This window comes from Grampus griseus, assembly GCF_964374135.1.
Source record: "Grampus griseus genome assembly, chromosome: 6".
NCBI lineage: Eukaryota > Metazoa > Chordata > Mammalia > Artiodactyla > Delphinidae > Grampus > Grampus griseus.
In genome coordinates, this window is record NC_139000.1 from 8230711 (window position 1) to 8253945 (window position 23235).

Here is a 23235-nt window from a genome sequence, read left to right on the forward strand (position 1 = left end):
ATGACTATTTCATAACATGGTTTCCTTCTTGTAATCTCTTTACGAAGAAACTATCTTTTAGAGCTGGCTTTTCTATTACTGCAAAACCAAAACAAATGGTGATAGCATATTTAATCAGTATTTAGTCTCCCTTCAGAGTAGGTTTTGCTACACTTAGAATGCAAAGAATCTTGATGTTTAATAGTGACCTTGAAAGGAGCAGACTCTCAAGGGGCTAAGTCTAATGATATTAAGCAGAGGCTAATGGGATAGAGTAGAACTTGGCTTGAAATGAAATGGAGAGATTCACTCACAGAGATAATTCATAATACAATTAAGTGTAGACAAGAAAAAGGTAAACAAAGAAATAACAAGAGAATTATGGCTTAAAAGCAGAACAAGGAATACAAAGAAAGCCTTAAGGGTTATTCTGTTTTTAGCAAAGGCAAACAGGGATGCATTACTGCATAACTAGGACATGAAAGTAATAATCTGAGTAATACATCTAAGCTGGTGGTGGGCGTATATGGCTACCACCTGTGTTAAGACAACGTCCCTCAAGTTTGAAAGAAAAGAATTTCCTGGCGGTCACAATAATCCTTATATCTGACACTTCCATTACATTTTGGATACGTAAAGGTGAAAATTGCAGAAAGGGACTTGGTAATCTTGGTTTGGATTTTACATTTACATAGAAGCAACTCAAACAGAATTTTTTTTTCTGTTTTTAGTCAAGCCTTACAAATAGTCACTATGAAACATACCTTCTCTTTCCTAAAAAGGCAAACAGGTAGAATTTGACAATCTTTTCATCACAAAACTTTTCATAATTATTTGCCCAGGAGTATAGTCTTGGAAATCTGCTTCAAGGTAAAGACAGTAACATTGGTAGAGTTTAATTTAATTTTAATAAAATGTAGTTGGTTTAGTGGAGAGAGCACTGGACAAGGAATCACCTCTGGGTTCTGGTTCCAGATGTGCCACTAACCAGCTGTATGGTCTTGGGCAAGTCACATCATTTCTTTAGGCCTCTGTTTCTTCATCTGTAAAACTAAGAGACTAGACTAAACCCCTAAGGTTTGTTTTTTTTAATAAATTCTTTTATCTGGTTGCACTTTGAGCAAAATCTATAGATTTTGTTACCTTCTGGCAAGTTCATAGGGATAGAGTAATGATGACAGCGACTGTTTGGTAAGTTACTGCTGTGTGCCAGACGCCGCTTCAAGCACTTACAGGTAAGTAAGTAACTTCGTGTAACGTCCGCATCTCCTCCCTGGCGGTTAGGATCATCATCCTTATTTTGTTTAGTTCATCATTTCCCATTATTATGAACTATTTTTTAGCTACTTAAAAAATTACCCCCACTTTAGAGAAACCTGAAGCTCAGAGAGGTTTTCTTCAAGATCACAAAGATTTTCTAATTGTTTTATAAAAGTTTCTAAAATGAAATACTTAAATTCTGAATTTATGAATGTTAAGTTATCTGGCTTTTAGTAAATTAGTTATATACACAATTATATATGTGAATTTAAAAAATTATGTTATGGATACAACATTTAAAGATACAGCAAAAATAACAGATAAGGTCAGAAATAAGTCCATTATAAAGTCTTGTCCACCTCTCATCGTCCTACAGGAGGCACCTAGCACGGGGCCGGAACACGTGCTGAGTCAGGGACTGAGGAGGGAGTAAAGGTTGAGGCCAAGGATGGGAAGATGCTGCAGTTTCAGGCCGTTACGTTACTCTCACAGGAGGTGGCCTTCAGGATGCTCATAAAGCATCACTATGGTAACCAGAGACCGGGCAGCCTGCTCCTGGGCACGGAGGATGTGCCCTTGGAAGATGCTGTCTCTACACCTACGGCTCCCTCTGAAGCCCCAGGACATGACTTGCTACTAGTGTTTAGCTCCTTTATCATTCATTAGGAGTCTGGAAGAATCCAAGGGGCCTCCTGCTGGAAAGGACCACACAGTCCTTGAGGCTAAATTAAATCCCCACTCGAAGTTGAATGCCCTCTACGGCATCCTTGCCAAGGTCATGTCTGATTGGTGACTGATCTGTGGTGACAGGGAGCTGACCGCCTCCCTGGGGGCAGGCTGACCCACCCGGCTGTGTAAAGTTTGGTTTTATATTGAGATGACATGTCTTCCTGTCAAAATCTTTGTTTCTCTATCCACCAAATACAGGTTATCTAAGATTCTTATTGTTTGTTTTGGATACCGAGTACTTTTCGAATTAGAAATCTTAAAAGAAAAAAAAAAGCACTTCAAGAGAGAGCATATCGGGCTTCCCTGGTGGCGCGGTGGTTGAGAGTCCGCCTGCCGATGCAGGGGACACGGGTTCGTGCCCCGGTCCGGGAGGATCCCACATGCCGCGGAGCGGCTGGGCCCGCGAGCCATGGCCGCTGAGCCTGCGCGTCCGGAGCCTGTGCTCCGCAACAGGAGAGGCCACAACAGTGAGAGGCCCGCTTACAGCAAAAAAAAAAAAAAAAAAAAAGAGAGAGAGAGAGCATATCCCTGAGACAGCGGCTCTAAATAACAACCTGCCCTTGTCAATTTTTTTTTTTTTTTTTTTTCGGTACGTGGGCCTCTCACTGTTGTGGCCTCTCCCGTTGTGGAGCACAGGCTCCGGACGCGCAGGCTCAGCGGCCATGGCTCACGGGCCCAGCCGCTCCGCGGCATGTGGGATCCTCCCGGACCGGGGCACGAACCCGTGTCCCCTGCATCGGCAGGCGGACTCTCAACCACCGCGCCACCAGGGAAGCCCTGCCCTTGTCAATTTAAAGTAAAATTTTGGACTCATGATAAGTATTTGCCGCAAAGGAGGTTTTCCTTGCAGGTTATTTGATATCCACAGACTAATCGGAAGGGATGAAACTGTCATGCATGCCCGCGCCCACCCCCCACCCCCCACGGCCCTGGCTTGCCTGTTGAAAACAAGGGAGTAATTTTTAAGGAAATAAAGCTCTGCTGAGGACCCATTTATCTAAAGGGAGCTGATCAGTGGTCACCCATCTTAGAAGCACTACAAGTTATACAAAGAGAGACATTTGAAGGAGCAGCTACTCACTAACCATCCACTAGCAAGACGCCAGCATCAGTGGAAACCAGCAAGGCCTGGCCCCAGGGATCTGCACACACGGCTTCGTGAGGGAAATTACTGCAGAAACACTGGGGCTCCCAAGGCTGCGAGGCAACCAAGCATCAGAAGGTAAGTGCACCAGAAAGAACACACAGGCCCATAGGTGGAAACGCACAGCACACCACCACCCAAAACAGCAACACAGATGCCCTCAAACCCTGGGAGCTAGAAGGGCTCTGACTCAGTTACCTTCCTTAAGAAGAAAAGTCTCCCTCCAGAAACGCACGCAATAGGAAAAGGCTGGAGTCACATGTTTCTGGCACGGTGACCAGAGTCTATATCGTAATGACACCCCACAGGGGCAATCGGAGCATTGGTAACGTTTTCTAAGCAAACGTTTCTCTTTATTATAAGAGGAAGTCCCACCCAACTCTCTAAACAAAGTCAGATTCCTGTGTTGCTGATTTCGGCAAAATTATTAAACCGTACACAATGCAAGAAGTTGACATCGTCTTAACATGAAAATGCTTACTGACCCACTTAAGGCTATAAATCTTCAAGAAAAAAATAACACCTGTTTGTAGGAACATGGCGAGGGCTGTTGATGAAACCCACTCGTGTTCCCCCATGTGACACATTCACATCATGGAACTCGCATCCTTAGTTTCATTCCATGTTGGGCAGGAAGAGTCAGCACCCCCTCACTGCTGCCTCGGAGCTGCGGCCGATGCCTGGAGTCTGCAGGCGCTGTTCGTGGCTTCTGAGCCACACCAGAATCAGGGACATTCTCAACCAAACCATTAATTTCCCTCCAAAGCATGTGGCTTGCCCTCAAGGGACAAGGAAGTCTGTGGAGATTCTCAGGGACGAATTGAAGTCCCACATCTTCACTTTTACCTGGGGCTGTACAAGAGCCCGTGTGCATGCGTAGGTGTGTTTGCATGGGCCGGGTGAGCACACGCTCGCACACTCAAAGTAGAAGCGATGGCTCCGAGGTCACCTGCAAGGGTGTCATTTGGGATGAGGGTAAACACTGTGTGCATTATTGCTGTCTTAGAGATGTATGCTTTCCCTTTATAAAACCCAACAGCCGCAAAATGAATATTCTAATTGCTAAGATGAGGCTCAGGCTGTGGTGAAAAGATCACACAAAGAATGTGAAGATATTTTATAAACTGAAAGAGGGCTGCACAAGTGCAGGTCATTACTCGGAATGGCAATTCCCTAAGATTTCTGGAAATTCTGAGTTTGTGACTTAGAGCAGGAGGATATTCAAAAGCAAAGCCAATGTAAATGCCAACTGGGCGACAGACACAGACGCTAGAGCATTAGACACCAAGGTGGAAAGCCAACTCCAAATACCAGAATGTTCTCTGCGTGCAGGACACAAGATCAGAACACTTCTGCAGAACTGGGGTTTTTAACCCAGAAGATCTAGGGGCCCTGAAGGATCCAGGGGGGCTTAGGGAGGTCCGTGAAGCCCTGAAACTGTGTTCAACGTGCTGTATAGGTGCCATTCGTAATTTTAATGGGCTGGAGCGTGTGTGTTGGGGGCATGGGGTCCACTGGCTTCACGGGCCCTCAAAGTGGCTGGGGACTGCAAGAGTCTGAGGCCATCACGTCGGAGGTGTCAGCGATGAGAACTCAGCCCCAGACCCACAGACGCTCTGGTCTGAGGCCTGATGGCATTTATCATTGCACTGGACTCCCCGCTGCCACATGACGGGCCTGGTGCAGATTCTGAGGGCAATGGTGTGGTCTTCGGGCCTTCCTGCCCAAGCCCAGAACTCTTTACTGGCTCCCTGCTAAGGGCATTAACACAGCTCATGAAATGACGGATGCCTAGGAGGCTGGCAATGCCCATGCTCCGCAAGTGGAGCACTCTCGGGAACAGCATGTGGGACTCTGGCCTCTGCAGAGCCAACTGCACCACAGTCCATGAGGGCCTGTCGAGTAGTGCTTCTTCAAGGATGGCCCGTGGCCCACTGGTAGGTCCTGCACTGATCCAAAACATGGAAGCTCTTTCTTTGTCGTTTACCGGTGAACAAGTTACTTTCATTTTTATGTACACCTAAGAACTTCTTATTAATAAGGTTACTAAGTCTTACTGGAATTTGTTATCTATAAAGGGCTTGACAACACTGCAAATTCTACTATTCATAGGAACAAGCAGATAGTGGGAATTTTTGCAACCTTTGGAACCTTTGGAAAAGATGCTTTGCCATCGGTCTTGTCTGAAATTGGCTGTGGTTTTCCCGCATCAGTTGTATTTTGAGCTCATCATTTTCTTGAAACCAGACTTTAAAGTTTGTAGGCTCTGCAATTCAGATACAGATCGTCCATACCTTTATTGCGAAAGTAGAGGTATTCGTAATTCTTCTGCTTTCACGATGGCCATTTCTCCAGTGACGTGACGTCTGTGGATTTGTTCCATTTAACTACCTTTTACCTATTCTGAACATAGACATATTTCAGCATGTAGGGCATGGGCTTTACAGTACAAAATCGTGCAAACAGTAAGTCTGTACTGCGACTTGTTTTCATTGTTTTCTCTTGTATGCTTGATGACCACCTAGTTCTTTTTCCACAGAAAGTGGAAATGAGAAGCAGATATTCAGGCCACAGAATTATTGGTTTGGCTGAATGAACTGTAGAGGAAGCAGTGGTTGCTCAGCTGTGGTCCTCTGACCAACACCATCAGCATCAACTTGTTAGAAATGCACATTCTCAGGGCCCACTCAGACCGACGGAATCAGAAACTCTGGGGGTGATTCTAACACACACTAAGGCTTGAGAAATACTGCCCTAGAGCCTTGCCATTTAGTGTGTCCATGGTCAGCAGCACAGGCACCACTTGAGATCCTGTTAGAACTGTAGCATCTTGGCCCTGCCACGCAGAGCTGTTGATGAGAACGTGCACTTGGTCAGGAAGTCCAGGTGGTCTGTAGGCACACAGGGCTTGAGGAGCACTGCTAAGCCCAGTCTGCTTGCCCAGCTCCAGTCTAGCAGCTCTGCTCCTTCAAGCAAAGGCACAGGCACGATACGGAAACAGGGAGGCTCTCACTAGATGCTGCCCAGCTTTAACTGGGGCTTCCCCTGCGGGCTCTGCTGTTGACAAGCTGTTCCTCTCCTGCCCCACAAACCTTTCTAAGAATCTCAATAACTTCACTGAGGACAAAGGACATTCACAGCTGAACTCGAAAGCGTCATCGACTCACCTCTTTTTTACAGATCCCCGCTGCCACCAAGCTTGATGGGGCATCCCCTCTCACGATGGATTTCAGTTTCAGCGCCTGACAGAACAGAGATCTCTTTCAGTTTATCGGGCAAGAAAACAACAGCAGGATCAACAAGTATGATTTGAAAAAAATTTTTTAATGAAACAGGAGTAATTTCAGGCTAAATTTTCAGGTTCCCATGCTGCCCTATCATTGAAGATAAGGAACGGAGTCAGCTGGACCTGGTGAAGCCCTCATGGCTCCAAATGTTTTCTGTCATTTCAACTAATCAGTATATCAGTACAGTGATTTCCAATACCATCATTGGAAATGATGGTATTGGAAAAAATCCCCAGGCCCCTCCTCAAACTTGATGAATCAGAATCTCTGAAAGTAGAGTCAGGGTATCTTTTTTTTTGTTTTTTAAAATATTTATTTATTTGGCTGCGCCGGGTCTTAGTTGTGGCATGTGGGATCTAGTTCCCTGACCAGGGATCGAACCCAAGCCCCCTGCATTGGGAGCATGGAGTCTTAACCACTGGACCACCAGGGAAGTCCCGAGTCAGGGTATCTTTAAACATGGACCAAAGTTGGAGGGCCCCAGTAACAGTGCACCTGCTTTGGGAAAAGGTTATCTTTGCCGTTAAGCTTTCCTGATCACCTTGCTATTGGCTTCGACTTTCGGGTCAGAACCTTGTCTGCAGCTGGCAGCTCTCCTCCTCCCTCTTGTGACATGGGACCAAGGCAGAAAGCTGTGTCACCTCCAGAACTGAGAAATACTAATGTCACGTAGGAGCAAGGCAAAGGGGGAATGGTTTCCTCCAAAATCTGGAATGAGGTGATGCCTGGGAGCCGCCTCACTGTGACGACTACTTCCAAGCGGTAGGGGGAATCCAGGTCTCCTGCGAGGACACCCCCTATGTGCTGACTCCTGCCAGGCAGGAGTTCAAGGTGCTTTCCCTAAATTGGCTCCCTACACTTCAGAAAATTCCCGGGAGGCAGGCAAATGATACATGCTCCCTTATCAAGAGGGAGCCCAGCCTGGGCCCTGTGGCCTCTTGCTCCCAGCCAGTGTCACCCCGCTTCAGCAGAGGGCTTTCCTCTCACTCACGCCTGCAGAGAGCTACACCTACATGGTTATCAAAAATCTCCTTCGTCTAGGGACTTCCCTGGTGGTTAAGAATCTGCCAGCCAATGCGGGGGACACGGATTCGAGCCCTGGTCTGGGAAGATCCCACAGGCCGCGGAGCAACTAAGCCCGTGCGCCGCAACTACTGAGCCTGCGCTCTAGAGCCTGTGAGCCACAACTACTGAGCCTGTGCGCCTAGAGCCCATGCTCCGCAACAAAGAGTAGCCCCCGCTCGCCACAACTAGAGAAAGCCTGTGCGCAGCAACGAAGACCCAACACAGCCAAAAAAAAAAAAAATCTTCGTATAAACAGCAAGGTCCTACTGTATAGCACAGGGAACTACATTCAATATCCTGTGATAAACCATAAAGAAAAAGAATATGAAAAAGAATATATATGTATAACTGAATCACGTTGCTGTACAGCAGAAATGAACACATTGTAAATCAGTTATACTTCAATAAAATTAAAAAAAATTCTCACTCGTGGTTCCACAATAATACTAAGAGAAGTGACAGAGCTCTTCCAGGAGTATGCAAACATAACATCCTTTGCAGGCGGGCCATCTGGTTTGGATGTCAGAATAAAACAGGTGTCAGAATAAAACCCACCTGCCCTATTCTAACGAACTCTGCCTGGCGGGCCTCCTCTTTCTTCCGTGCTGACTTGGGCGACTCTGGTAAGACATCACTGAAAGATCGTCTATTAAGCATGTTCTGAAAAAGAAAGACAAGTTATGAATTCCGAAGATGGTTGTCAAATCTCATCCTTCGGCTTCTCTTAGTGCACAAACCTATTTGTCCAAATGGTCCTACTTCTGCCTTCTCTATTCGTTCTCTCAATAAGCATCTATGAGGCACCACTTAAGTGCCCGCCAGGTCTGTGCTAGACGCGAGGGATTAAGGAGCAACAGGGGGAGAGCCCGCCCCATGGAGGCTGAGAGCACGGGCTCTGGAATCAAGCAAACCAGCATCCCCCCTCCTACTAACTGCCTAACAGCGGTGTCGGCCACCACACTGCACAGCTCCAAGGACGCCATTCTCAGAGAGGGGCACCCCTGGAACACGACATACAAAATTCTATGTGAACGGTGCTCCCTGGAGTTGTGCAGCTCTCTGGCCTTCTGGGTAACTTCGGGCAAGGGAGTTAATTTCTGAGTCTCAGTGTCTTTGTGTGGCTAATACCAGTCTCTGAGGTATGTTACGAGGACTAAGTGAGGAAATGCATGGAAGGTGCTTGGGCACATACTCAGTAAATATTAGTTTCTTCCAAACTGCCGAGAACTGGGTGCACGCGTGCAATTAGCAAGTATTGGCTGGGCATCTACTGCTCTGCCGGATTTGGGGGATGTGAGGCACGTGGTCTGTGTCCTGGTGGAGCAGAGTCTACGGGGGAGACAGGTTAAGTAGCTGGTTGCATGACTGGCACATGGGATAATGTCTATGAAGGGGAGGTCCATAAAGCACGTGGAGGCACTTAACAGGGGCACGTGGCTTCACTGGGGGCTGGGGAAGGCTGCTAAGGCAGTGATGTTTCTGGTGAGACCTGAAGGACATCACATATTCCTCTTGGTACCCTCTCCTCACCGTTTCCTGACTTTAAGGAAAAAAGGGCATGGACAGATTACCAATTATGGCTGGCTCTTTAGGGCCCTGGGGTTGGTCTGGACCAATCCCTGTGAGTAGTTAGGGTGTATCGACCAGCCAGAAATCAAGGGCACCTGTAAGACGGTGGTGGTCACTGTGCTGAAGGGAAAGGACTGCACGAGCACCAGCTCATTTTGATGTTCGTCATCCCTCCGGGCGGCCACCTGAGACCGGACACTGCATTTATGTTCACACATCAGTAGCAACTCCTTTTGCCAGAATTTGTAGTTGTACCAATTCTAGGGAAGTCTCCCCCCTTGTTCTGCGCTTCCTTGTTAAATTTGGGAAATGCTTCTAAACAACGATGATTTCATTTTGCATTAACACTCGTTAACCACTCTGACATGTGGGGATCTCGCACTGAGTCTAGAGGCCTCCAAAAAGCATGGGTGCCCCTCGAGGCGCTGGGTTCCTCAGGGAGGTACTGGGTCCCATCAGTGTGGATACACCTTCAGCCTAGGAAGTATCTGGCACAAAGTGGATTTTCAGTGAATGTACATGCTTATTTCAGTGCCTGAATATGGGGCTCACCAGTAAACCTCCAGAAAACCTTATAGAGCCCCCAGCCTCTGCCCCAAATCCCCACTTTGCCTGTCTATCAGCTCCATGGCACGGGTAATGCCGAGCAGTACCCCCAAAGACAGATACCCCAAAAGTACTCTCAAATGCTCCAGGGACTGCTGACTGACATTCATGCCCTCAGCCTGCATCTCGACTTCCACAGGCCTTGGCTTTATGAAAATCACGCTCCTGTATATGGACATTCAACATCCCTTCTTCCCGTGACAACCATGAGAGAACATGAGCCCCTGGAGGCCACAGTCCAGTGTCGACGGCAGGATCAGGCGACTCTATGCTTTTCTAACCAGGACTCATCGCTAGGACTTGTGTTCTCAACTCAGACCCCGTGAGAAGGAAAGAACACCACGGACCCAGGGTTACCTTATGCAAATCTGGCATCAAATCCTGGTATAAAGATCGAATCAACATATCCAGAGTTCGTCGACGTTTCTGGGCGAACGTTGGGGTTTCCAGAGTGGCTTTTTCACCATTAATTACTAAAATAAATCAAGTTATAAAGGGAGTCACAAATATTAACAGGCTATTGGAGAATGCCCTTCTCAAGGAAACTCCTCACAGTAAGTGCCACCCACTTTCCTAATACTGGTATAACTCTTCTTTCATGGAAGAATGCTTAAAAACTCTATAATTTTCTCTGTACGAACCCATAGTCCATAGGTATGTCTCTCTTACCCTTCTTGTTGGATTACAAGCTTCCTGAGCAGAGGGTACATCTAGTTACTTGAAGACCTAGCACACACCCAACGTGCCCTCATCCACAATTCCACCCACCCGCCCACCCATCCACCCATCCATCCATCCGTCTATCCCACCCACCCATCCATCCAACCATCCCACTCATCCATCCATCCACCAACCCACCCATCCACCCACTCATCCAACACATGGGCAAAAACACCAGGATGCCATTCAATGGGATTAAATATATACTTGCTGCATTTTGTTAGAAAAAATAACAATTGCCTAAGCAGAGTACTGGGATTCTTAGCTCAATGAAAGTTTCTTCTGGAAGAAAAAGCCGGTGGTTTAGTGGACAACAGACACTGAGAGTCAATAAAGTGGAAGAGCACAGAATAGAAAGTGTGCAGTACAGTTAGGAGCTTGAGGTCAAGATAGTTACAGGTTTGAATCCCAGCTATGCTGTTATTTGTGCATTTTTAAGCAAATTATTTAGATTCTTGGGGTCTCAATTTTCTAGCTTGTAAAATGGATATAACCATATTTCCTTATAGGGTTGTTGTAAGAATGTAAGTCACATAATACGTATAAAAGAACACAGAGCTAGGCATATCAAACTGAATAAATATTAGCTATTTGGTGGGTAGGATGGTAGGTATAGATGAGAACCCAGGAGAGACCTTTGCAACACTGTCAGAAAACTAAATACGCTTCTCGTGAAGAATTAACAGAACATGGAATGCAATCAATGCTTAAACAATGATGTCTTCTTTACAGCATCCTGGGTGAACTGGAAGAAGTGTATTCTGATGTAGAACAAGTTGCAAAAACATTTCAAAATAGAAACTTACATTTCACTAGCAAAAAGTCCCTGAATTCCTGGTGGTCTGTAAACACTGGTGGGGAGGGCAAGGGTGGGCCAAAGAGTGGTACGCTTTCCTCTGAAAATATTTTCAGCCTGTGTAGAGAACATTGCAGAATTACTCGGTTTTTCTTCAAAGATCACCGATATTTGGATCTTAAATTTGTTCAGTTGCCCATGTGATTTGTTAGGAATGCTCCTTCCATAGGAGGAGGGCCTTCTCTGGGCTGCCAGAGCCTTGGCCGCCATGCAGCAATCCTATGTGCTTTAGGGCAAAGACCAAGTCTTACTGGATCCTTCGTGGTCCAACCCACCAAGCCGCAGGCAAGATCAGGCACCCCAGGAACAATAGCAAAGACCACCACTGAGCACCCACTGCACACCAGGCAGCATACTTGGTCTTTTAAGACATAGCATCAGCTAATTCTCACCAACCTGTCCAGGTAGAATCATTACCTTCACTCCACAGACGAGGCTTGAGGCTCCAAGAAGATAAACACCTTTTTTTTCAAAGCCTCAAAGTTAATAAGTGATAGAGCTGGGATTCTAACCCAGATCTATTTGGCTCAAAGTTCATGCTCTTTTCAGAACATCACGATACCTTTTAACAGATTAATTTTTGAGAACGGGATTAATTTTTGAGAAGGATAAACGGGCAAGAATGTAGCCTAGGAAGGAGGGTACTCTGGTCAAGATCAAATATATCACACTTGTGCCCTCTGTGGAGCACAGTAACATTCCTGACCCTGACCCTTGGGTCTACTGCATGGAGCAACACTATATGAAACAAGCTTTTCCTGAAGACACGGTGGCTTTCAAATCAATCAAAAAATATGTATATCAAGAGTCTTAGGACTTTCCTGGTGGCATAGTGGTTAAGACTCCGAGCTCCCGATGCAGGGGGCCTGGGTTCGATCCCTGATCAGGGAAGTAGATCTCACATGCATGCTGCAACTGAGAGTTCGCATGCCATGACTAAGGAGCCGGCGAGCCACAACTAAGGAGCCCGCTTGCTGCAGCTAAGACCCGGCGTGATCAAAAAAAAAAAAAGTCTTAAAATGAATGCCAAATTAACATGTAAACATGAGAATTAGAACAAGCAATCGAGACAAAGTTGTTACCAACCTGTAATTGTCCTTTTGCTGATCATACCTCACTAAGGCAAAAATATCTGTGGTGATGGTTAAGGAAATTAATCAACGACCCCAACTCACACAGTCAACGGCTTGTGCTTTGCAAACCCTGTGTGCAGAATCATCCTGGACCTGCACTCCTGGGGTCAGGGCTCCTGTCACCCATAGGCTGAGATGGAACCTTGACTTCTGTTAAAGACACAGTCCGGGAAGACACAGGTTCAACCTCTGCATGCTCATCCTTTCGGGAAAGGGCTACTTCTCCAAATCCTTCAGAAAAGCAATATAAATAACGCTATTAAGCAACTAAAACAAAGCAAAAAGATCAGTTCCCTTACCTGAAAGTATAAACAAGGTCCCAAAATGAAATGAGTCATATATTTCATCTCACACATTTTGAAAAGAAAAGAAATTTAAATGTTTCCACTGTACACCTTCCTTCTCTCTCCTTCTGGCTTTGGTAGACAAAACAAACCAAAACAAACCAGTGTAGCTGGTGGCAGCCTCTCAGTAGAATCTGCTTTGCTTGTGTCGGGCGAGTTGAGTCTGAAATAGTACCACCTCCACCAGCTTTTCTTTCCTTCTTCCATTCCTCCTCCTCCCCCACCATCTCCCAGCCCCGGCTTTCCTTAGCTAGGGCTAAAAACCATCCTCAGTCCCTCAGTTTCCACTCCTAGACTCAGTGGAAAGAATTTGCATTAATTATTGGCTTGTCCCTTTCCAGAAACAAATATGCCAAGCCTCAAATCTAAAACTCATAACAAAAGGAAATTCTAAAAATAATGATGATCTCTCTGTCATTCTGATCACTTCCCTCCCCCTCCTGGAGAAGTTTTCTTTCTGTTCTACAAGAAGAACCGCTGCAGGAAGAGGGAAATATTAGTCCTACATCAGTGAACAGAGCAAGATATCACTTATTATTAATGTGTACGTGCATATCTGTTTTCTTCCCTGCCCTCATGGCAATTTTGTGAGGCTACATTGAACAAGTCAAAGGATGCAGAGCAATCCACTTGCAGATGCAATGAGTCACCACGGTTCTATCTCCCAACACTTTCACTGGAGTTTCCAAGGAACATGAACAACTAGACAGAATTTATTCTGAAAAATGCCTATTAGTTGCCTTTTACTTATTATGTACAACCTGTAGGCACTACCACTGGGTCTCACTGTCATGGCCGGCGGCCCAGGACAACGGGGCCAAGGCTGGGGATGTGTTGGGCTGACCGTGCTCATGTGCCAGGCCTGTGTGACTGAGCTGAGCTTGGACATTACCGAGAACTTCAGCAGGGCTTTGGCAGCAATATGAGCTAAAGAGGGATGAGAGGAAGTAGAGGGAAAGCAAATAAAAATAGGATTAATTCTATCATATCTCAAATGTCAAGAGATGGTAATGTAGCAGCCATTCCTAGGGCTTAGAATCAACAAAGACACATTATTTTGGCTTTTTATCTTAACTTGCAAGTTTTTATACCTAAAGCAAATTTCTCAGAGGATTCACTAACTATAATTCTTCTAATTCCTTTATTATCAATGGGTGGTAGGAAGTTTCCCTCATTTCATAGACTACCTGAGGAAAGGGAAGATAGTTCCAAAGTCAAGAATTCTCTGAGAATGCGTCCATCCATTACTGCAATGGATGGAGAGAGAAGAGGGAAAAATACAACACAGTGGGTCTAAGAATCTAGCAACGCAAAACAACCACAACATGCCAGTCAACCGTAACATTTGGTTTGAGGGTCATTTTAAGTCCAGTGAGGCTGACCAACAGCTTGCTAGTGGGAGGGTTCACACAGGCTCAGGATACGTGTAAAGTGGGAGCGGATCATGGAAGGCTTGAAGGCGGGAGAAGGCTCCTCCCCTTCCTGGAACACGATGGTGACGATGTCATTTCCAATGTGGCGCTTCCTTTCTACCTGGACGCAAACATACAACACGTCCCTTGAGAAGTTTGCTCACACACGGTACATTCACAGAGTTAAAGCACTAACTCGGCACGACAAACCCCAACGCTCACAGAGCCCGGAGCTTCAGTATCTTTGTCTCCTTGCCTCCCAAATTTCACCAGCCCATCTCCTGGCTTCCCTAGCCATCTCCTCCCCTCCTCTTCCAATTCAGGCCTGCATTTCCTCTTGACTACCCTCCCTCAGGAGCCTCCTTAACAGCCACCTTGCCTCCGTTCTCTCCCACTTTACTGCTCTGATTGGGTTCACCTTCACTCCTGCCTCATCTCCTTAGTCTGACATTCAAGGCCCCCAGACCAGAGGCATTGCATCAGAATTCCCTAGGGACGGGGCTCAAACATGTATATTTAAAAATATAAATAAATGCCTTCGCTAGTTCTGAAGCATATACTTGGCGAGAACAATGGCCCTACCTAATCTGACCCCAGCTGACCTTTCCAAAATGATCTCCTAGACCTGTGGTCAGTGAATCTTTTCTGTACAGGCCCAGACAGTAAATATTTTTGGGTTTGCAGATCGTACTGTCTCTTTACAACCATGTAGCTGTGCTGTCGTGACAGAAAAGCAGCTATAGACAATACATAAATCAGCGGGCATGGCTGTGTTCCAGTAACACTTTATTTAACAAGCAGCACGCTGCATCCGGCCCATGGGCCATAGTTTGCCAACCCCTGTCCAAGACCTTTGCCTAACCGGCCAAACAGAATGAGTCACTGTACTCCATGGATCCCTTGTGTGTCCCCATTCTATACAGTAAGCTCCCGAGAACAGGATCCCTATCTGATTCATATTAGATATTATTCTCATTTTGCAAATAAGGAAACTAAGGTTGAGAGATGTTCTAATAATTTCAATTCAATTCAGTTCAAAAAGATTTTTGGCAATTGTTTCTTGGATATGACACAAAAAGCACAGCCAATGAAAGAAAAAAATACACAAATTCGACTACATCAAAATTTAAAACTTTTGTACACTAAAGGATGCTATCAACAAAGTGAAAAGGCAGCCCAAAGAATGGGAGAGATATTTGCAAATCATATATCCAATAACATATATAAAGAGCTCCTACAACTCAACAACAAAAATACAAATAATGTGATTTAAAAATAGGCACAGTACTTGAATACACAATTCTTTAAAGAAGATATACAGATGGATAATAAACATACAAAAAGATGCTCAATATATTAATTATTAGGGAAGTGCAAATCAAAAGCACAATTAGATACCACTTCACACCCATTAGGATAGCTATTTTTAAAAAAGAAAATAACAAGTGTTGTTACAAATGTGGAAAAATTGGACCTTATGCATTGCTGGTGGGAAAGTAAAATATAGCCACTGCTGTGGAAAATGTTATGGTGGTTCCTCAAAAAACTAAACATAGAATTACCATATGATCCAGCAATTCCACTTCTGGGTATATACTCCAAAAATTGAAAGCAGGGACTCAAATAAATATTTGTACACCAATGTTCTTAGTGGAAGTATTCATAATAGCCAAAAGGTGGAAATAACCCAAACATCCACCAGTGGATGAATGGATAAAGAAAATGTGGTATAAACATACAATGGAATATTATTCAACCTTAAAAAGGAAGGAAATTCTGACACATGGTACAACATGGATGAGCCTTGAGGACACTGTGCTCAGTGAAATAAGCCAGACACAAAGGGAAATGTTGTTTGATTCCACTTATATGAGATTCCTAGAATGGTCAAATTCATAAAGACAGAGAGGAGGATGGTGGTTGCCACGGGCTGGGGGAGGGAGAAATGTAGATTTATTGATTAATGGGTACAGAGTTTCAGTTTGGGAAGATGATAAAGTTCTGGAGATGGACGGTGGTGATGACTGCACAACACTGTACTTAATGTAATTAATGCCACTGAACTGTACACTTAAAAGTGGTTAAAATTGTAAATTTTATGTTAAAATAAAAATAAGTAATTTTTGATGTATCAACTGATGAGTGGATAAACAAAATGTGGTAGGTATCTAAAAAATGGGAAATTATTCAGCAATAAAAAGAGATGAGATACAGATACAGGCTACAGCATGGATGAAACTTGAAAACATGCTAAGTGCAAGAAGCTAGTTACAAAAGACCACATATTATGTGATTTCATTTATACGAAGTGTCCAGAATAAGCAAATCAAGAGAGAAAGCAGACTGGTAGTTACCAGAGACCGGGCAGTGGTGGAGTGGGGAGTGATGGCTAAGAGAGGGGTTTCTCTTTGGGGTAAGAAAATATTCTAGAATTGACCCTGGTGATAGTTGAATAACCTTGTGAACATACTGAAGTGGGCAAATTGTATGGTATATGAATACTATCTCAATAAAGCTTTTATATATATATATTTTATTATTTTTTTAAGATTAATTAATTTTTATACAGCAGGTTCTCATTAGTTATCTATTTTATACATATTAGTGTATATATGTCAATCTCAATCTCGCAATTCATCCCACCACCGCCCCCCCGCCTTCCCCGCTTTCTCCCCATGGTGTCCGTACGTTTGTTTTCTACATCTGTGTCTCTATTTCTGCCTTGCAAACTGGTTCATCTGTACCATTTTTCTAGATTCCACATATATGCATTAATATACAATATTTGTTTTTCTCTTTCTGACTTACTTCACTCTGTATGACAGTCTCTAGGTCCATCCACATCTCTACAAATGATCCAGTTTCATTCCTTTTTATGGCTGAGTAATATTCCATTGAATATACGTACCACATCTTCTTTATCCATTAGTTATAGTAAATATAACAAACAAGTGTACTAAATAGTACACATAACGTTAGGCGGTAATACGTGCAATGGAGGAAAGAGAGCCACGCAGGGGCCTGGGGGCGCTGGGAGAGGGTGGGTTGCAGCTTTAGATTCAGCCAGGGGTTCAGTTTAACAGCTGACATTTGGGTAGATCTGGGGGCAGTGAGTGAGTCAGCCAGAGTATACCTGGTAGGAGAGAGTTCTAGGCAGAAAGAAGGGCAACGCCAAGACCATGACATGGGACAGTATCTGGTGACTCTGGGGAACAGGAAAGGAAGCCAATATGACTGGGAGGGAGGAAATAAGAAGAGCAGTGGGCGATGGGACCAGAGAAGGAACAGAGGTCACGCAGAGCCTTGCAGGCCACTCTAAGGATATGGCTTTGACTCCGAGTGAAGCAGGAGCCACTGTTTAGGAAGAGACTGACGTGCATTTTAAAGGGTCACTGTGGCTGGAGGACTGAGAAACAGTCTATCAGGCACCAGGGTAAAAGCAGGGAGGCCAGAGAGGAAGCTACTGCAATAATCCAACAAGAGGTGATGGGACTCAGAGCTGTGTGGTAACAGAATTGTGAGGAGAGGTTAGGTGTCATCTGAAGGTCGAGCCAACAGGATTTCCTGACAAATTGAAAATGGGATGAGACAGAGAGGGGTCAAGAATGACTCCAGAGTCATTTTGCCCCAGAAACTGGAAGAACAGAATAGCCATCAACAGAGATAAGAAAGACTGCAGGAGGAACAGGTCTGGAGGAGAGTTGGAGTTCAGCTTTGGAAAGACTAGGTCTTAGATGTTGAGCCCAGGGGAGGTGTCGAGAACGCTGCATATCTGGTCTGGAGTTCCCGCGAGGGCTGGCTGGAGCTGTAAGTTTGAGTGTCAGCGGCATAAAAAAGCTATTCAGAACCATAAGACTGGATGAGATCATAAAGGGACGAATGAGTGTAGAAAGAGAAGGGAGCCGAGAACCGAGTCCTGGGGCTGGCGGCACACACGGGGTGTCCAAGATCATAGAGCTAGCTCGTGGCGGAGCTAGGGCTTGGCCCAGATCCGGCTGATCACAGAGCCTGTGCTTTCATCTGGTCCTAGGTGCTGCTGTCGGGGTCTGGAATGCTGGGAGACTGGATGTTAGGGGTGCAGACATCATGGGACGTTAGGGAGAAGATGAGTCTCAGAGAGCCAAATAACTACACCCCCTCCCCTGCCTGCATTGTGGTTTGGTCTGGTGATGGAGGAGAGAGATGAAGGAGTTAATTGTAATACCAGAACCTACAAAATCTTTGTGAAAGCTTGTTTCTTTACATCAGATTTGGGAATGTGGCTTGGACTGTTCCACTAGCATTCTAGATGCTAGGAGGTCAAAAAGCCACCAAGATTATATGAGCCACATTGGCCTCTGACTTTTTTTTTTTTTTTTTTTTTTTTTTTTTTGCAGTACGTGGGCCTCTCACTGTTGTGGCCTCTCCTGTTGCGGAGCACAGGCTCCGGACGCGCAGCCTCAGCAGCCATGGCTCACGGGCCCAGCCGCTCCGCGGCATGTGGGATCTTCCCGGACTGGGGCACAAACCCGTGTCCCCTGCATCAGCAGGCGGACTCTCAACCACTGCGCCACCAGGGAAGCCCTGGCCTCTGACTTTTGACCGTTACCCTAGGCCCCCAAGAAACCATGACAGGTTCAGAAGGAGGCTTGCAGTTAGTGGGCCTTCTCTGCTCTCCCACAATCAGGCACCAATAAGGTTCACTGTCACTGTGCATTCCTTTGACTCTTCCCACCTGCTTTATCTTCCTGGTAATAGAGACAAGTTTTCTACTTGTGATTTTCTTCATATCTACTGATGCTGGGCAAGTGGAGGACACTAGCACTACCCATGGAGCTGGCCAGGATGTTGAGCACACCAGAGTCCATCTGGGAATATTTCAGTTCTCCTGGTAAATGCGTTACGTCTTAATATGCTAACAGCCCCCTCAAAAAGATAAGATTAACGACTTAGGACTTCCCTGGTGGTGCAATGCTTAAGAATCTGCCTGCCAGTGCAGGGGACACGGGTTTGAGCCCTGGCCCGAGAAGATCCCACATGCAGCGGAGCAACAAAGCCCATGCGCCACAACTACTGAGCCTGCGCTCTAGAGCCTGTGAGCCACAACTACTGAGCCAGCGTGCCACAACTACTGAAGCCCATGTGCCTAGAGCCTGTGCTCCGCAACAAGAGAAGCCACGGCAACGAGAAGCCCACACGCCGCAACGAAAAGTAGGCCCAGCTCGCCGCAACTAGAGAAAGCCCGTGCACAGCAACGAGGACCTAACACAGCCAAAAACAAATTAAATTAAAAGAAAAAAGATTAAAGACTTGGGTTGGGTGAAGGTTGAACGTCACATTGCTTCCTCCTGTCTCTGGCTAATGCCCTTATCTGTCACAGGACATGGGCAATGTTGGTGAATGTACAAGGCTGAAAATGTCGGACAGAGTTGGGTGAGGAGGAGGATTGTAAAATACTTCAGTGGAAGTTTTTCACTATTATTGTTGAGATGTAAGAGGTCAACACAATTCATGACGATTGGGAAGGCCAGCTTGGTTTCTCTTCTCCACGTGATCCCAAGATCCTAAGAGCTTCAGCTCCTAAGAGGTAGAGGCAGCCTGGTAGCACTAACATAACAACCACACGAGGGAAGACGCCTTGCAGAAAGTAACTCTTAGCCACTTAAGCAGGCTTCCTAGGCTGAGGCACTTCCTGCTTCCACCTGTCCTTTACAAGTTAGCCTTCTAAAATCAGAACAAGCTTAAAACATCCAATGGGTCTCCACTGCCTATAAGACAATTCACCAGCTCCTTATTCCAGGACCCAAACCACCAGACAGAACGAGCTCTTCCTGACCTCCCCTCACCCCCCACTATGTCCCCAAAGCACCGCTATGTTTCAAGACAACACCGCCATGTTTTAGCCCAATGATCTGCATTGTGTCTTTCCCCCTCACTGAAGTCTTACTGAAATATGGATTATAAGTGTTCAGAAAAAAGCCCTTTTAGCCCATCACATACCCTCTCTAGGTTCGTATTTTTCACAAATCTTTGCTGAATAACTGTCCATTCATGTTGGTGATATTTACTTATACAGATGCCTTCAGTGTGTAAAAAAAGGGACAAGAATCTAATAAAAAGGTAAATGGAACCCCCCAAATCCTTCAAAAACCAGCAGCATGTATCATTGTTATATCTAGATTTCATCAAACTGGCAGGTTTTCTCCTGGAAGTGGCTAATCTCTGGGGTGGGTGAGGAGTGTCCTCAGGTAGCTTTTTCCCCGACGGGGCACAGGCCATGTAGATGCTCAGTGTTAACCTCCTGCACTAACCTGAAAAAACACTTGCAACCATTCCTCAGGAAACATAGTGTTACATCTTGGAAAAATCTCATTCTGACAAGACACAAGGCACATGGACAGAAGTCACAGAGAAGAGGCCACGTATATGCAAGATAGTCCCTCAGGAGTGTAGAAAACCACACTCACACAAAGGCGCACACACACACACACACACACACACACACACACACATCCACACAGACGTGTACACGCACCACTGCCTCTGATCCTTTATTTCCTGATCAGTGAGGGTAGTTCTTCCTACGGCTTGTTGAAAGTTCAAATAAACAGACTGTAACAACATCCCCAAAATTGGTGCCTGAAGTTCAGCTCATGTATTAACATCCGTAGTCTCTAATTCTATGAAGTCATAGCTATGCTTTCTCCACACTGAGGTCACTGACTTGAATGGTTTGCGTGTTCACACGTACCTGCTGTTTGTTCTCTTTGGAATATGGCAACATGGTGGAAACATGAAACATGATCTCATGCCCTTGGTAGATGGTATAAACAGAATGCATCCCTGTGGTGTCATCTGTAAAATACAATATATATTAGTGAGCACAGAGAATTCTGAGGCCATAAGGAAACAGTCTTTATTTGCAGACTAGAGGAATACAGCACAGTTAGTACATCCCAAAGACCCTATGATTATCCACCTGAGTGGAAGCAACAGTATGGAACCCCCTCCAACTGATGCAAGGCTCCTGCCCACACGGGGGGACCTCTTCACCCCCATCTAAGCTCGCTTGCTGTCTGATTCATGCCTTGCCTTGGAGCAGAGGAGATCATGGGAAGTCTGGGCTCAAAAGGAGAGTATGTTACAATTCCTTGCCTTCTAGTACTGCTGGTGTTCAGGACAAAATGAACACAAGATGACATACACACAGCTATCGTGTCCATAAAACAAAAGGAACTATATCCCTGGCAGCATTGTATAGTGATTCAAAGCATGTGCTTTGGAGTTAGACTTGGGTTCGAGTTCTCATTAGCTATGTTCCTTTTGACACATTACCTTGCCTTCTCTGAGCCTCAGTTTCTTAATTTGAAAATGGGGATGAAAACAGTGTCTAACTGCTAGGGATGTCTATCAGATCACACTGGGAAAGGGCAGTGAGGATGATGGACTTGCAGGGCCTCCAGGAGTCACCACAGGCACACAGAGCTCGTCAGGGGGGCAGGAGCAGGGGGGAGCTGAGGCCTGACAACTGGGACCGAATACTTCATCCCTGCATCTGCCAGTTAAGTTACTCACAGGGCAGCTCTCACAAATCGCCTAACCTTTCTGTTTTCAGAGTCTGTGACACGACTCCAACGTGGGCGAGATGGGGCCCCCAGAGGGTCAGGGTACCTGATTTGAAGCCTATCAAATTTAGGCTAAATGAGCCTCATGTCACCTGCCTGGCTTACATCAAGGACTGGCCGTGAAGAGCAAATAAAATGACAGAAGTAAAAGTACAGGAAAAGAACTAGAAATGCTGTACAGTTATGAGATAGCGTACCCCACCTTGGGTATAAATTCAAATTCAGATGAGGCTGACTAACAAAAGTTATACAAGTCACAGCAGAATGGATCAGGAGGCAACCTTACTTTTGGTGTCCAGACCTCCACGGTAGCCTGTCCAGCCCTTGAGAGTGATTGTGTCACCCAGGAGATTTAAAAATTTTTGAAAAGCGTCACTTCCGATTTCTGTAAGAAGAGGTCAAATGTGAAGAAAGTACAGTGTCCACAAGTCCCCGTTTTCTAACTATGCAGTGAAATCACTTGAAAATTAACTAGGCTCCGCCGACATGTGCAGCAGGCAAACAGAATGAGAAGTCGTGCTTCCCTCTTCTCGGAGACTGTACAGGAGGGTCACAGTTCCCAGAATCCGAGGAAAGGAAAACTACAGAATTAGACTAACCAAGCTGAGCGCTGCCAGACTGGGGTCACAAGCGTCTAGTGTTGCAAAATGAAAACATCATTACTGCTCCCATTGATAAGAAACAGGTCCTTAATATGAAAAGTGTGAAATAACAGGAAACAGGACCATTTTGTAATTCTCTCAAGCATAAAAATCCCAGAGAAAAGTCGCCTCTTTGCTCCTGAGATTATGTAGAATGAAATTCTTCAAATCCCCATGTAATTTTCTAGTTAGACTGTATCCCTGGTGCCAGTAATTCGGTGACCAATAAATATTTGCCAGATGAAGGAAACTGGGCAACTTCTTTCCTATAAAATTTACCCTGAAAATTCACCCTTCAACTTCATAAAACTACTGGCTGTTTCTTTGCATTAAAAACTCCAACGCAACAGGCAACTTCAGCTGGGACCATCTAAATTGCAATGAGGCGGGGCCGGGTGTCAGAAGAAAGGAGACACTCACCATTGCTGAACATGTCATCATCTGTGAGCTGCCCATCTTTGGCAAAAAGAACCCCAAACTTGAAATTCACAGAGCCCTTACAATGAGACAACAAAGGTGCTGAATTTAGTTTTCTCATCAAAGCGTACACAGCTAAGAGACGTGCTAGTCGTTATTCAGGAATACTACAGTGACCTGAATGACTACTTGGTGGATTACTTCCTCCCCTCCACCTCAATTTTGACCAATATTAACAACAATCGTTCCTTGATTTTTATAGCTTACAGAGGAAACTGTGCTTTTCTGTGAGTTCATTTGAAATGTCACTACTAATAGCGTCTGCAGGATGCCAGGTCCATTCTGCAGCAAAACAGTGCTCAAAATAAATAGCCCACAGGAACTCACAGGACTGGCACCATCCTCTGATCAGCCCAGCAGCAGCAGTCTGGAACCTGGAGAGCTCAGTGTAATTCAAAATTTAACACAA

At 45.4% G+C, this 23235-nt stretch overlaps 1 protein-coding gene across 2 annotated transcripts in view; it reads right to left on the reverse strand.

The window, feature by feature from the left end:
* Nucleotides 1-23235, reverse strand: part of GARNL3 (GTPase activating Rap/RanGAP domain like 3) — a 153095-nt gene that overhangs the window by 25461 nt on the left and 104399 nt on the right. For both annotated transcript variants that reach the window (XM_082656442.1, XM_082656441.1), the window contains 10 exons: nucleotides 22770-22845; nucleotides 21995-22093; nucleotides 20835-20938; nucleotides 14117-14225; nucleotides 12302-12347; nucleotides 11166-11272; nucleotides 9997-10112; nucleotides 8020-8124; nucleotides 6280-6354; nucleotides 3054-3165 (listed from right to left, as the gene is read on the reverse strand). In XM_082656442.1, the coding sequence (XP_082512568.1) occupies nucleotides 3054-3165; nucleotides 6280-6354; nucleotides 8020-8124; nucleotides 9997-10112; nucleotides 11166-11272; nucleotides 12302-12347; nucleotides 14117-14225; nucleotides 20835-20938; nucleotides 21995-22093; nucleotides 22770-22845 (949 nt within the window). The remainder of the gene's footprint in view (nucleotides 1-3053; nucleotides 3166-6279; nucleotides 6355-8019; nucleotides 8125-9996; nucleotides 10113-11165; nucleotides 11273-12301; nucleotides 12348-14116; nucleotides 14226-20834; nucleotides 20939-21994; nucleotides 22094-22769; nucleotides 22846-23235) is intronic.